We start from the raw sequence: 14,181 nt of genomic DNA on the forward strand, positions 1-14,181 counted from the left end.
GGAAGCTGCTGGAACAACTTTAGGCAGGTACAAAAAGCCTGCACTCCAAAAGCGACAACTTTTGCAGTGACTAAAATTTGCAGCTGAAAAAGCAGAAAAAGTGTTCTGGAGGAAAACTGTAACCATGTTAACCATGGAGGAGTAATGATAATGTGTTGAAACCTAAGGACACCAACGGTTAAGCATGATGGTGGTTGTGGTGATGGTGGTAGAAGCGGTGGAGCTGGTGAAGTTAGTGATAGTGATGGTGGTGGTGGAGATCATGATGGAGGTGGTATTGTTGGTGATGTTGGTCATGGGATTGGTAGTATTGGTGGTGTTGGTGGAGATGGTGGTGGATGTGGGGGTTGTGGGGGTTGGGGTGGTGGGGGATTGGGTGATGGTGAATGTGGTGGTAGCAGAGGAGGCATTGGAGGTGGTTTATGGATTATGGTGAAGGTGATTGTGGAGGTAGTTGTGAAGGTGGTGATTCTGGTGGAGGTGGTCATTATGGTGGAGGTGGTGATTATGAAGGAGGTGATTATGGTGGAGGTGATTTTGGAGGTGATTGTGGAAGTGAGGATTACGGTGGAGTTGGTGGTGATGGTAGAGGTCGTAAGGATGGTGATGATGGTAGTGAAGGTGTTTTGGAGCTGCTAGCGAAACTGGTGCATTGCACAAAGTAGAGGAGAAGGACAACGACTACCTCAGAATGCATCAGCATGATCTTAAATTATCAGCCAGATCCTTGAAACTTAGACCACAACCTCTGAGCACAACTGTAAATCTCGAGTCTCAGGGAATCACTAAATGGCTTCCAGCTTATTTGTCCATTTCTCTGTCTCTATCCTACTATAAATCCTGCAAATCCTATAAATAAACACACACTCCTGCGCTTGTCCTTCTCAACTTCTCAAAGTGCTTTCCTATCACAGAGTGTTTAATCCACCCGTTCAAAAGTATGAAAAAGGATAAGACTTAATGTCTGAAGACACAGGGTGACAGGGAGGAAGTGTTCAGAGCGTTCCTGAGGTGAGAACTTGTGATTTGCAACAGCTCTGCTCAGGGAGGAGGTGAAGATGTGTGTGTGTGTGTGTGTGTGTGTGTGTGTGTGTGTGTGTGTGTGTGTGTGTGTGTGTGTGTGTGTAAAAAATAGGAAACTGTGCTTTTGGTACAGAGAGACAAAAAAGGGTGAGTAAGAATAAGGGGGAGAGAGAGAACTAGAGAAATATACAGATGCCGCAGGCGCGGTGCCTCAGGACAGAAGTCAGAACGATCAGACAGACTCAAATAGCCTCAAACACCACTTATCCTGCAGATCGCTTTACAATAAAGACAGAGTCAGAAAAAGAGAAAGACAGAAGGGGAGAGAAAGAGAAAGAGAGAGAGAGAACAAAAAGCAGAAACAGTAGACAGAGACAGTGAGAGAGAGACGAACGGATTGACAGAAGCAGAGACAGACAGAGCAAAACTTAAATAGAGGGAGACACCACAAAGTGAGACAGACAGTAAGAGAGACAGTTAGAAAGCAGGAGAGAGAAAGAAATAGACATAGTGAAACATAAAGGTAGACACAGCCAGAGTTGTGGGGAAGTGAGACATGAGAGAGAGAGAAAGAATAGGTTAAGGTTAAGTTTTTATTTTTACTTAAAAATAATTTTAATTCGTCCCCTTTATACATTATTGGTTTCATTCAAGACTTTTGACGTTTTCATTTTTTTAATTTCCTTTCTTTTTTCTTGCATCCTTTATTTTCTCTTACTGTACCTCTTTCCTTTCACCATTCGCTGTCCAAGTAAAAAAAATTGTTTTTAATTTTACCCTACTTTTTACTTCCTCATTATATCCATCCCTTCCTCTGTTGCTCTCCTTCCTTCCCTCCGTCCTTCTGTTTATTTATCTCCCTCAACTTCTTTCTACCTTTTTTCTTCAACATATTTTATATTCCCTCCTCCCTCGTTTTTCTTCTTCTTTCCATTCACTCCTATCTGCCTTTCTCTCCACCTTAATCTTTTCTTTCATCAGTTCCTTCTGCTCATCCCTTCCTCTTTATCCTCCTTTCTGCTCCATCCAGTCCTTCTGTACTCCACTTTCTTCTTCTACCTCTCATTTTCTTCTCCTTTCTTACTCTCCAATCTCTTCCTTTACCTCCTCTATTTCTTTTCTCTGCTTACTTTTATTCCTTTATTCCTTCTTATCCTCCTTTTGAAAATTTTTTTATTTAAACTTCAGCCATCAAACTGATTTTAGAGGAATTTAATAAATACATACATTGTATTGAGGGAGCCAGAGTAATGGATGAAAAGGAAAAAAAAAATGGCTTTGGAAGAAAAAGATGATGACGTGAGAAGAGGTAGAAGATACCAAGAGACCGAGCACAGAAGCAGGCTGACGAGCGAGCTAAAAACCCACCTGCAATCTTCTCTCTTCTTCCTCTCTCCTTTTCCTTTCCTCTTCTTCCTGCTTCCTTTTCAACTCCATTTCCGCTTTCCTGTATATAAGGATCAGTAGGTTATATCCCTGAAAACAGTGGGGAATCAAAGTGTAGACAAAAAAAAATAATATATGCAGCCAGGATGCTGTATATACAATTGCGCTCAGAATTAACCAATCACATCTTGCTTAAATGAAGTATCATACATCTCAATAACAGTAAGTGCTTACTCAATTTTATCTATTGCATTTCTTACATGGCAAAAAATATTTTCTGGTCTCGAAAACCAAATATAAAAAAAAAAACCCAAATAAACAGATTTTGGTAGACGGATATTTAGCTTTGAAGCATGGTGGTGGTGGCATCATGCTGTTGAACAGCTGATTCTCTTGTCCTGAGATTGGAGCTCAGGTCAAGCCCCATGGAATCATGGATTACTCTGAATGGCAATCTATTTTCAGCACAAAACCTTAAGGCCTCTAGGGAGAAAGCTGAATGTGAAGAAAAACTTGGTGAAGGTGAAGAAAACCTTCCAGCACAATAACAAACCAACAAGTCAGCAAGGGAATGGCTTCGGAATCCAGATCTAAATCCTATTTAAAACAGAACAGCTAAAAGAACAGCTAAAAGACCTTTTTGCACGGGAGATTTTATCTTCAGATTAATAAAAAAAAATTAATAAATTTATGAATTTTTATATTTTTTGTATATGCTAATGCAACAAGATTATGATTTCTTTTTCTTTACAGGATTTTTTCTAATCTGATATGATTCATCAAATTTTTCTTTTTCACAGCCACTGTGTATGGGAGGACAATGCGAATCTATTTGACTTGATAATAAAATTAAAAGAAGAGGAAAAAGTGAAGGATAAGCGAGTGAATTAAACGGACGGACGAGCGAGGTCAGAATCTCTTCTCGGCCAGCATGACTTTATCAATAACTCCTCATGCGGCTGCGCTTCGTCTCCACTCACTCAATTACTGTGTCATTTACGCTCCTCCGCTGCGCCCTCCGTTGTAGAAGGAGGGCGCTACCAAGAGATCGGGCACGACCCTGAGGCGGGACAGGCAGCTTGGCTTCTCCAGTCATAGCATCTTTTCTAATCTTTCATTCTGATGTTTCCTTCCTCCTTTCTCTTTTGCAGTTTTTTCTTTCATTCTTTTTTCCTTTCTTTTCTCAAACTTTACATTGTCTTGCTTTTCGTCCACCCTTTCCTTTCTTCTCCTTTCCTTCCATCTTCCTTCATCCTTTATATTCTTTTAATCCCTTTTCACTCTCTTTCTTTCAATCCTTCTTTCACACTCATTTTCTTACTTTTATCATTGCTTTTCTGTTCACTCTTCCATCTTCCTTCTACACTTTTTTCCTTTTTTTATTATTAAACTTGACCTTGTCCTTCGCTGCACTACGTCCCATTTCCTTTATGTTAGTTTCCCTCCTGCTTTCTCTCTCCTTCCTTCCTCCCCTCTTTCTTTCCTTTATACTCGTCTGCTTTTTTTGATTTCTCCCATCCTACTTTTTACATCCTACTTTCCACTTTTTTTTTTGCGATTATTTCATTTATGCTTCCTTTAAGCTTTCTCCTTTATCACCTTTTCCTATTTACATTATTTTTATCTTCTTTCCTCTCCACTTCCGACATTCCTTCCTTTCTTCCCTCTTTATTTCAGTCCTTACACATGCATTTTCCTTATTTCCTTTTCACTTCACCTTCAATTAATTATTGCATGCTTTTTACTTCGCATTCTATGCATTTTCTTCTCTCCTTTATTAAACATTACCTTGCGCTACATTCTTACCATTTCCTCTTTCCTTTAAGTTTCTTTCTTCCTCCTTTCTCATTACTGCCATAATTTCTTTTTTTTTTGCCGTTCTTTTCTTCCGTTTCCCTTTTCCTTCAGCACTTCTTCCGATTTTCATCCCTCTCTCCTTACTTCTATATTTGCTGTCTTTCATTCTACATATTCTTACCTAGAATTCTTTTTCCTTCTCCACTTCTTACATTCCTTTCTTCCTCAATTTCTTCTTCTTTTCATTCATTTTTGCTTTTCAATCCACTCATCCTATATTTTTTCTGTCCCTTCTATTTACTTTTAAATAGACCTGGTATTAAATTTCACCATCTTTCATTTGTGCCATCTTCCCATTTCTTTATCTTCATTTCCTTCCCTCTTTCTTCCTTCAGTCCTTCCTACCCAATTTCTTTCCTTCTTTTTTCTTTTCCTTCTGTTTCTACTTTGCTTTCTTTCTTCCTACATTCTCTTTTATCCCATTTACTTCCATCATTGCTTCTTTTCATCCTTCTCTACTTCCTACATTCCTTTCTACCTTCTCTTTTCTTTCTGCCACTCTTTCCATGTCTTCCTTTCCCTTCTATTTATTTTTACTTATTACTTTTACGTATTCTATGCATTCATCACTTTTTAAAACTCTACACCGCCGTCTTACAGGCGCCTGTCTTCCTCTGCTTGCTTGCGGAGTCTCTCCTCTTCCTCCATCCTCTTCTTCTCGTTATCCATCTCCTCCTGGATGCGGCGCAGCCTCTCGCGCTTCTCCTCCTCCTGCTTCTGTTTCTGCATGGCACCGAGGAGGTGCTCGGAGCGCGTCACCAGCGCTTGATGCTCGTGATCCATGTCCATGCGGCTCATCACAGTGCACTAAACGGAACAAAAGAACAGAGACAAATCCTGATAAAAGTGTTCGCTTTTACATTCATTTACAATCTTTTCTTTAATCTCCCTCTTTTACACACATCGATTTTCCCTTCACTTTGCCTAATTATTTTTTTTCCCCTCCAATTTCCTTCTGACTTCAGGTCCCCAGTTCTTCTCCACAATATTTCCAAGTTCTTCCCACACATTCTTGTATTCTTCCTTCTGATGCTCCTCAGTTCTTTCTTCACACATGTGGAAAGAACAACTGAGGGAGAAACAGATATTACTATACATCCTTCAGATTTTCCTTCAATATTCTTTGGTTTCTTCTTTTCACATCCAACAGTTCTTCTTTAAATATTCAATTTTCAGTATTTTTATATGCCATATGTCAGTTTTTTTCACATTCTTCAGTTCTTTCTTCCATATCTGCCTGTTCTTAACTCCAAAACCTTCATTTTTCTTTTCATACGGTATACCGCCATTCTTTCTTCTACATCCATGTTGACTTCTTTCCATATCCTTAAGTTCTTCCTTTCACATTCATCAGGTTTCCTTTTCATATCCATCTGTTCTTCCTACCATGTCCACCTCTCTCTCCCTTTCTTCTACACCCATTAGTTCTTCTTCTCATATCTCTAAATTCCTTTTTCTATTCTCCATCATTTTCTGTCTCCATCAGTTCTTCTTCCTCTATCCTTAAGTTCTTCTTTTCATATCCATCTCTTCTTCCTACTATGTCCACCTCTCTCTTCCTTCATTCTCCATCAATCAGTTCTTTTTTCCATATCCCTATTCTTTCTTCTACGTTCCCCAGTTCTTCCTTTCATATCCTTCATATTTTGCTTGTACATCCATAAATTCTTCTTTCCATATCCCTCCATTCTTTCCAAGATATTCCAACATTCTTTCTTCTATGTCCATCAATTCATCATTCCACATCCTTCAGTTTTTGATTTCACGTCCATCAGTTCTCCCTTCAATATCCCTCTTGTCTTCCTTCCGTGTCCATGAGGTCATCTTCCCATATCCTTTAGCTCTTCCTAAAATACTTTTCACTTCTCCTCGTCCCTCAGCTCTTCCTTTCAAACCCCTCTATTCATGTAATGGCTGTTGTTTATTCTGTTTCCTTCCCCCAAGCTTTCGTTTTTCAAATAGTCCTTTCTTTTCCATCCTTCAGTTTTCATCCTCATATCTCGCGGTCCTCCTTTTTCACATTACCCATTCCTGACCTGAATTTCCTCTCAGATCTCACGCCTCCTCCTCCTCTCCTTCCCTCACGTTTAGTTTTTCTCTTCCACACTCTCCATGTCAGACATGCAGAGCTTCTTCTCAGACATATCTCTCCAAGCTTCTTTTGATGTTTCATCGCTCACTTCTACTTCTCTCAATGTCTTAACTTTTTCCTCCTTCTTCTATCTCCCTTGCTTCAAAACTAATCCTCAGAGAGCTCCGACTCCTTCTCGCTCTCTCTCTCTCTACTACACATTAAAATGTATGAGTATTTAACATAATCGTGATGGTCTACCAGGCAGACGTCAATCATGCTTACAACGTGACACTGTATGGTATTGATTTGAATAATGGAATCAGTGACCAAAGAGACAGAGCCTCGGAGCTGGTTAATATTCACCAGCAGCTGACAAGGCATCATCTGAGCGTCTCCCCGAGATTCAGAACCAGATAGTGGTATGTTTAAGATCACTGTGAATATATGTATACGCAACGAGCTTTAATATATGCAATGTTATACACATGCCTTACTTTATCAAGGTCAGCGACTCGAGTCAATGTTAGACAGACTTTTCAAAGTGATGATACGTTTTTTCATTATGGGTTCAACCTCCATTTAATCACCGCAGCGGTCTGAGCGTGTAAAGGGAAGAAAGTTGGGGGGAAAAATGAATTACATGTTCGTTTTGTTGGTGGTACAAGAAGAATGGTTGTGTAGTCTTTCAAACGTTTAATATCAAGAATGTTACACTGGTCTTCTATTGTTCTTCTAAGTTCTCCATGTTCTTCTTCATCCACACTCTCAACGCATGAATACTTACTTTAATATATCGTACTTATCATATATCCCCAAGTCTCTTTCTTTCCTTATATCCCCTCAGTCATGTGCTTTCCCCATCATATATTTCATAAGATATTACATCCAAATAGTCCTTTCATATCAGCCAGATCCTACCTCAACACTCTGGTTTAATATCTCTTTCCCCATGTACTTGTACTGTATATTTTCTTCCATTCTTCATTCCTGTTCCAATCTTTTGGTTCTTCGCACAATGTCCTTTAAATATATACTTTTTTTGTTAAACCTGATGTTAAACCTAATGCGTTTCTTCACTTCATTCCTCCCACAATTCTTTTATCCAAGTTCCTCCATTCTTGACTTTTACGCCCGTTGATTGTACCTCACCTTAAATACTGTATATTTCCCAAGTTTTTTTGTCCCCATGCTCCTCAGTCAGTTCCTTTTCATCCCTAAGATTGTTCCTCCATTTTTCTCTTGTTATGTCATTAAAACATGGTATAGCTCTCCCCTGCCAAGTCCTTCACAAGCATGTGGCATCAACAAAAGTTGTCTTCCTTATCAGATTTCCCATTATTGTGTCAATTGCAACAAAAAAAAGTATACATACATTCTAATGTCTGTTTTATATTTTTTTCAACACATCATTTAATCCAAGAATCTGTTCAATTAAACAATTACTTTTAGCTCTATAATTTGATTTTAAAAATGTACTATTACTTGTGATCTATATGTTTTATTTATATACATCGTATATATATATATATATATATATATATATATATATATATATATATATATATATAGGTGTGTGTGTGTGTTACCAGAAGAACTCCATATTCTCCAGCAAGCTCAGTAAAACCTAACAGCTGTTTTCATAAAACTCCTGATTTTAAGCAGTTTTAACTCCAAATAATGACTGTTTTATTTCATTATTCTTTATTATTTCTTTTATGCCAAATTTTTTTCAAAAGCATCTTTTACTTATGTCATATTTTTGTATGTGCCCAGAACTTTTACACAGAACTATAAGTAAAAGTAACCTTTGTCACACTCGCACCTTTCTATTTCTATGCAAATCCCAGGAGCGTACATTAGGTCTTTTTCTAAATATATATATTTTTTTTACAGCCATGCATATATTCTTCTTTAATGTTATTTATTTAATAATTTTTAAGCTATATATGGAAATACTAAATTATGATTTTGTACATAACTATGCAGACATGATTAACATATATTACAAAATTGGTACAGCATAGTTTGATGAAAGTTACGGCAGATAATATGGTGCCTAAGACTTTTGCACAGTACTGTATATCCTGTAATTTTATTTCTTCTTAGCATTGTACTAGTAACTTTTTCGTCAGTTCTCACATTACCCTGTGTCTACTGGCTATATGTAAGATATACACTGTGCATTCACATTTACAACATCTGAAATTTCTTTCGGGATCACTAAAGTATGCATGTACTGTATGCATATATGTATTTATCTAAAATGTTAGTATACCCACACATGGAGTGCTCTAAGAATCAGAGCAAAGGTCTGATTACAAACAAGTCCATACCTTAATCTTGCGCATGAGTGCGTCAATCGAGGTGTCCAGGTCCTGGACCTGTTTGCTCATTTCCGGTTTGCTCTCTTTGAGGCCGGTCACAGCCTCGTTCAGCATGCCAATGCGCTTCTTCAGGCTGCGCAGCTTCACCAGGCCATCAACACTGTGGTCCCACACACACACACACACACACATTAAAACCTGTGAATTTAATCAACGCTTTATTCAAGATTCCAGGGCACAGATGACCTCAGCACCGATGACTTTAACTCCCAGCAGACTCCAAAATAGCCGAATAGTTTAATTACTTCGCTTCATCAAAGGCACTACTCAAATTCTGCACACGTGACAGTTTTAATATTCCCACGTTATTACCGTAACCTCATCCGTCCATGAGAGCAATTTCGATTTTGGCTGGAGGTCCCTGCGCACCGTCAGTTACTTGATGGATGCCGTAGCTATCTCTAACTTTCATTAAACTCCACTTCTCCAATGGCTTAATGTTAACCTTAATCTTGGACACTGTTTTAAAGAAAGTTGGTGTTCGACACAGATATTTTGTTTCAAACGGATTTTAATTATTTCTGATTATGATTCACTATAAGAGACCTAAAGAGTCTATAAGAGTCTATTAGAGCCCTAATCATCCTTGGCGAAAAACACACACAGCTGCAGATTACGGTGATTAAATTCTTAATCCAATTGTTTAGTTTTGTTAAGTCCATCCATCCCTTTCCATCTAGGAACCTCTGTAGTCCAACATTGTATTTATTCACACACAACAAACAATTTGGGAACACCAATTAGCTTAATCTGCATGTCTTCGGACTGTTGGAGAAAACCAGAGCACCCCGAGGAAACCCACCCAGCACGGACAGAACATGCAAACTCAAACATGCACACAGAGACCCAAGAAGGGAATCGACCCCAGACCCAGGTGGTGCAAGGTGACAGTGCTACTGAAACTACTAAGCCACCTTGCCGCTAATATTTGATTATACAAATGTAAATCCATGTTTAAAAATACAGAGAATAGAAAAATGTTATTTTTTAATGCAGTGAATAAAAAAGTACAAAAAAAATCTGTAAAGATTAAAAAAAAAACCTTATGTACAGCAAAGTTTGTAAGTAAATGTAACTCGCTCCTTCAGATCTCTGGTTCTCTTTGAGCTTCAAGTTTTTTTCCCTTTTTTGCCTTATACCATGATAAACCCTAAATTACTATAATTCCACAATTTACCACGAAAGCAACACTTCCTTAATATCCGTTCCAGGAATAAACGATTTAAATAAGATGCTGGCTAATAGGATTTAAAACCGTGTCAGAAGCAAAAATATCAATTTTGTATGTTTTAATCCCTGTCTATGGGTGTATTCGGGCCAATGAGGTGATGAATTCTTACCGAGGTTTGTGTTTTCTCTTGCACAGCCACATGCGTACAGTTTTCTGCATCTTAATGCAGGCAGTGGCACGATACAGGATCTTATTCTTCACTAGAAAGACAAAAGAAAGAAAGAAATTAGATGCCAATTGGAGGTTCAGCTGAAATGACTGGAATTGCATCAAGAACTGTATAACGCATGTTAAACCATCATCTCTGTGGAAGTCACATAGTCGGAGAACAGCTGTGTGGCCAAAAGAAAACAACTTGCTATTGAGACTAATCCAGGAAAAGCCTTCAGTTTGTTACGAGACTGAAGATTGGACTTTGGAGCAATGGAAAAAGGCCACGCGATCAGATTGACCCTATTCAATTAAGAAGCGAAGAACATGAAGCGATGCACCCATCATGAGCACAAAGCACACTGTACAAGCCTCTGGTTGCAGTGTTATGATCTGGGGTTGCTCCAGTTGCTCAGGTCTAGACTCAGCAACGTTATCTGATGACCTGAATGTACTGAATGACCAGGGTATCACAACTATAGAGTGTCTCTTCGCTGATAGCACCAGCCATGTTCCTGGTCTCAAATTATGAAAGATTGGTTCTAGGAGCATGAGGAATCATCATCACACACGAACTGGCCCTCACACTATATGCTGTAATCAAAGCTAAAGGCGATTAAATGAAATGACATTTTTCATCCAGGCAGTGTATAATAATACATGTATATAATTGTTAGACCTACATTTGATAACGGACAGAGCACACCACTGGACCTTCTTCCAGCGGCTGCAGATGAGCCACTTGTTGACCCGTTTCACCAGTTCCGCCAGATGATCCGGATCTGACTTCATTATCTGGTCAAACTCTGCAAACTGATGAGAGAGAAAAGGGGAGAGAGAGGAGAAAAACAATATAAAACAATATACCTAAACTCTATCTCTGCTTCCTTACTGGTTCGTGCCAGTTCTATAACTTTTAACCCATCTTACCTTTCCAGGTCTGAAGAAGACTCGAGTGAGTCCGAACTTGTAGTCATTTTCATTCAGGCCCAAAGCTTTGAACAGAGCCTGTACGGTGCAGGAGAAGCAAACAGCAACAATTTAACAACGCATGTAAAACGTTTCAGCAACCTGACAGACCGATTCCCACCGAGCTTAAGGGGGAAAAAAGAGGCTTTCAGTAATCCTGCTTATACTCTGATCCTGACATCAACACTCTTCTTTACACTAGCTAGACTTACAACGCTCTTTATAGCAAAACATTTTTCATTCTAAAAGGTGTGAGGTTTTTTCGATCAGCATAACAGAAAGAAATAAAAACAGAAAACAATAATTATATTTTATTCAAACAGTGCTTTCTCTAAACAAGTCTTCTTCTCCCTCCTTGCAACTCTAGCAGCCCTAATCAGTTCCAGTAACTGCTACACCTCCTTCAATAATAGCTTCAACTACCTAATTAACAGCTACACCCCTTCCATTAACGACTACACCATACCAGTAGCAACTGCATTGTTTCTACTAACTGTACCCTCTCAAGTAAGAGCTGCACTCCTCCAGTACCAGCTACACCACCTCCTGGACAGCTACACCCCCTCCTGCAACAGCTACACCCCCTCCAGTTACAGCTACACCCCCTCCTGCAACAGCTACACCCCCTCCAGTTACAGCTACACCCCCTCCTGAAACAGCTACACCCCCCTCCAGCAACAGCTACACCCCCCTCCAGCAACAGCTACACCCCCCTCCAGACACAGTTATACCCCGTCTGGTAACAGGTACACCCCGTCTGGTAACAGGTACACCCCCTCCAGTTACAGCTACACCGCCTCCAGTTACAGGCTACACCGCCTCCAGTTACAGGCTACACCGCCTCCAGTTACAGCTACACCCCCTCCAGTTACAGCTACACCCCCTCCAGTTACAGCTACACCGCCTCCAGTTACAGCTACACCCTCTCCAGTAACAGCTACACCCTCTCCAGTTACAGCTACGCCCTCTCCAGTTACAGCTACACCGCCTCCAGTTACAGCTACACCGCCTCCGGTTACAGCTACACCGCCTCCGGTGACAGCTACACCGCCTCCGGTTACAGCTACACCCCCTCCGGTTACAGCTACACCGCCTCCGGTTACAGCTACACCCCATCCGGTGACAGCTACACCCCCTCCGGTTACAGCTATACCGCCTCCGGTTACAGCTACACCGCCTCCGGTTACAGCTACACCGCCTCCGGTTACAGCTACACCCTCTCCGGTTACAGCTACACCCCCTCCAGTTACAGCTACACCGCCTCCAGTTACAGCTACACCCTCTCTAGTAACAGCTACACCCTCTCCAGTTACAGCTACGCCCTCTCCGGTTACAGCTACACCGCCTCCAGTTACAGCTACACCGCCTCCGGTTACAGCTACACCCCATCCGGTGACAGCTACACCGCCTCCGGTTACAGCTACACCCCCTCCGGTTACAGCTACACCGCCTCCGGTTACAGCTACACCCCATCCGGTGACAGCTACACCCCCTCCAGTTACAGCTACACCGCCTCCAGTTACAGCTACACCCCCTCCAGTTTCAGCTAAAACGCCTCCAGTTACAGCTACATCCCTCCGGTTACAGCTACACCCCATCCGGTGACAGCTACACCCCCTTCCAGTTACAGCTGTAATCCCTCCAATAACAAGTTTATCCCCTCCAATAACAGTTGCACCCCCTTCATTAACAGATTTAACTTCTCCAATAACAGCTACACCCCCTCTAGTAACAGTTACAAATGAAGAAGTTTAGAAGCTGATGCCGAAGTAAACTGGCTAGTCTTATAGCTTAGGTAGAATCTCCTAAGAGCTCATGTGTGACCTTGCAGAAGAGCCGGGGGTCCAGGCGGGTGAGTTTGGGAGGCATGTACTGCTTGTACATGTTGTAGAGCTCGTGGAAGGGAGCACGGGATGGGAAGCCACCCTGCATCAAGTCCAGAACCGACACCATCCCTGTAGGAGAGAGGGGGAAAAAACAATCAGATCGCTGTGGGTGTGGGAAGCTGTCGCGTCCGTCCCAATCTCGGATCAGAATTCTGTTAGGAGCTTAAGGGTACATGGATGTGGACACCTGACCTTGACACCATTCATCATTACGGCTAAGAGTAAGAGAAAGGAACATGACTGTAGCAGACCACAGCAGGAAGCATGTACGGCTTACACAAACCTAAACTTGACTGATTTCATTCAGGTTGGAAGGTTAGCTGGTGGTACATGACTGCAGACATCAATAGAGCAGACCACCAAAATGGCACACCAGCTTATTGAGCAGTTTTATCAATAAAAAGCCTTTGTGCTCTGAATTCAATCTAGCTCTCGGTCGAATAGACATCAATCAAGGGGGCGAGACTGTTCAAGTGCAGAACAAAACACTAAATGTCTTCACTGATGTGAGCACGTGCATGTGCTCCACACTGTACCAAGATAAACGTCCTGATTTACCCTGTGTGTGTGTTCATGAAAGTGCTAAAACAGTGCTTTCTCTAGCTTTATTAAATACAAATTTAAACCTACAAGAAAAAAGGAAGAAAGAAAAGGGAAAAAAGGCAAAGTGAGGAAAAAAAAGAACAAAAAAGAAGAAGAAAGTGTGCAAATCTAAAAAAAAGAAAGAAAGAGAGAGAGAGAGGCATGTGTGTACACAAAAAGAAAAAAGAAAGAAAGGATAAGTGTGTGCACAAGAAAGAAAAAAGGAAGAAAGAAAAATTACAAGTGTATACTCAAGAAGGAAAGAAAGAAAGTACGCAGACAGAGAAAGAAGAAAAAAAAGAAAGAAAAAAGGAAAGTGTGTACACAAGGAAAAAAAATTGAAAGAAAGAAGGACAAATGACAAGTGTGTACTCGAAAGAGAGAAAAAAAGTAACAAACAAAGAAAGGGTAAGTGTGTGCACTAGAAAGAAAGAAAAAAAGAAAAAAAAGAAAGAATGAAAGAATAAAAGAAAGTACACAAAGGAAAAATTAAAGAAAAAAGAGGCAAGTGTGTACAGAACGAAGAAAAATAGAAAGAAAGAAGGACAAATGACAAGTGTGTACTCAAAAAAAAGAAAGTGCACAGACAGAGAAAAAAAGAAAGAAGAAAGGAAAAGGCAAGTGTGAAAGAAAGAAAGA

At 40.4% G+C, this 14,181-nt stretch overlaps 1 protein-coding gene across 3 annotated transcripts in view; it reads right to left on the reverse strand.

Annotated features, from left to right (window-relative positions):
- Positions 1-14,181, reverse strand: part of myo6a (myosin VIa) — a 98,833-nt gene that overhangs the window by 19,258 nt on the left and 65,394 nt on the right. For all 3 annotated transcript variants that reach the window (XM_053478125.1, XM_053478115.1, XM_053478133.1), the window contains exons 21-27: positions 12,899-13,029; positions 11,036-11,113; positions 10,789-10,918; positions 10,065-10,155; positions 8,674-8,824; positions 4,865-5,073; positions 2,392-2,470 (exon numbers count right to left, since the gene is read on the reverse strand). In XM_053478125.1, coding sequence (XP_053334100.1) covers positions 2,392-2,470; positions 4,865-5,073; positions 8,674-8,824; positions 10,065-10,155; positions 10,789-10,918; positions 11,036-11,113; positions 12,899-13,029 — 869 coding nt within the window. The remainder of the gene's footprint in view (positions 1-2,391; positions 2,471-4,864; positions 5,074-8,673; positions 8,825-10,064; positions 10,156-10,788; positions 10,919-11,035; positions 11,114-12,898; positions 13,030-14,181) is intronic.

Source organism: Clarias gariepinus, chromosome 2, assembly GCF_024256425.1.
Source record: "Clarias gariepinus isolate MV-2021 ecotype Netherlands chromosome 2, CGAR_prim_01v2, whole genome shotgun sequence".
Taxonomy (NCBI): Eukaryota; Metazoa; Chordata; class Actinopteri; order Siluriformes; family Clariidae; genus Clarias; species Clarias gariepinus.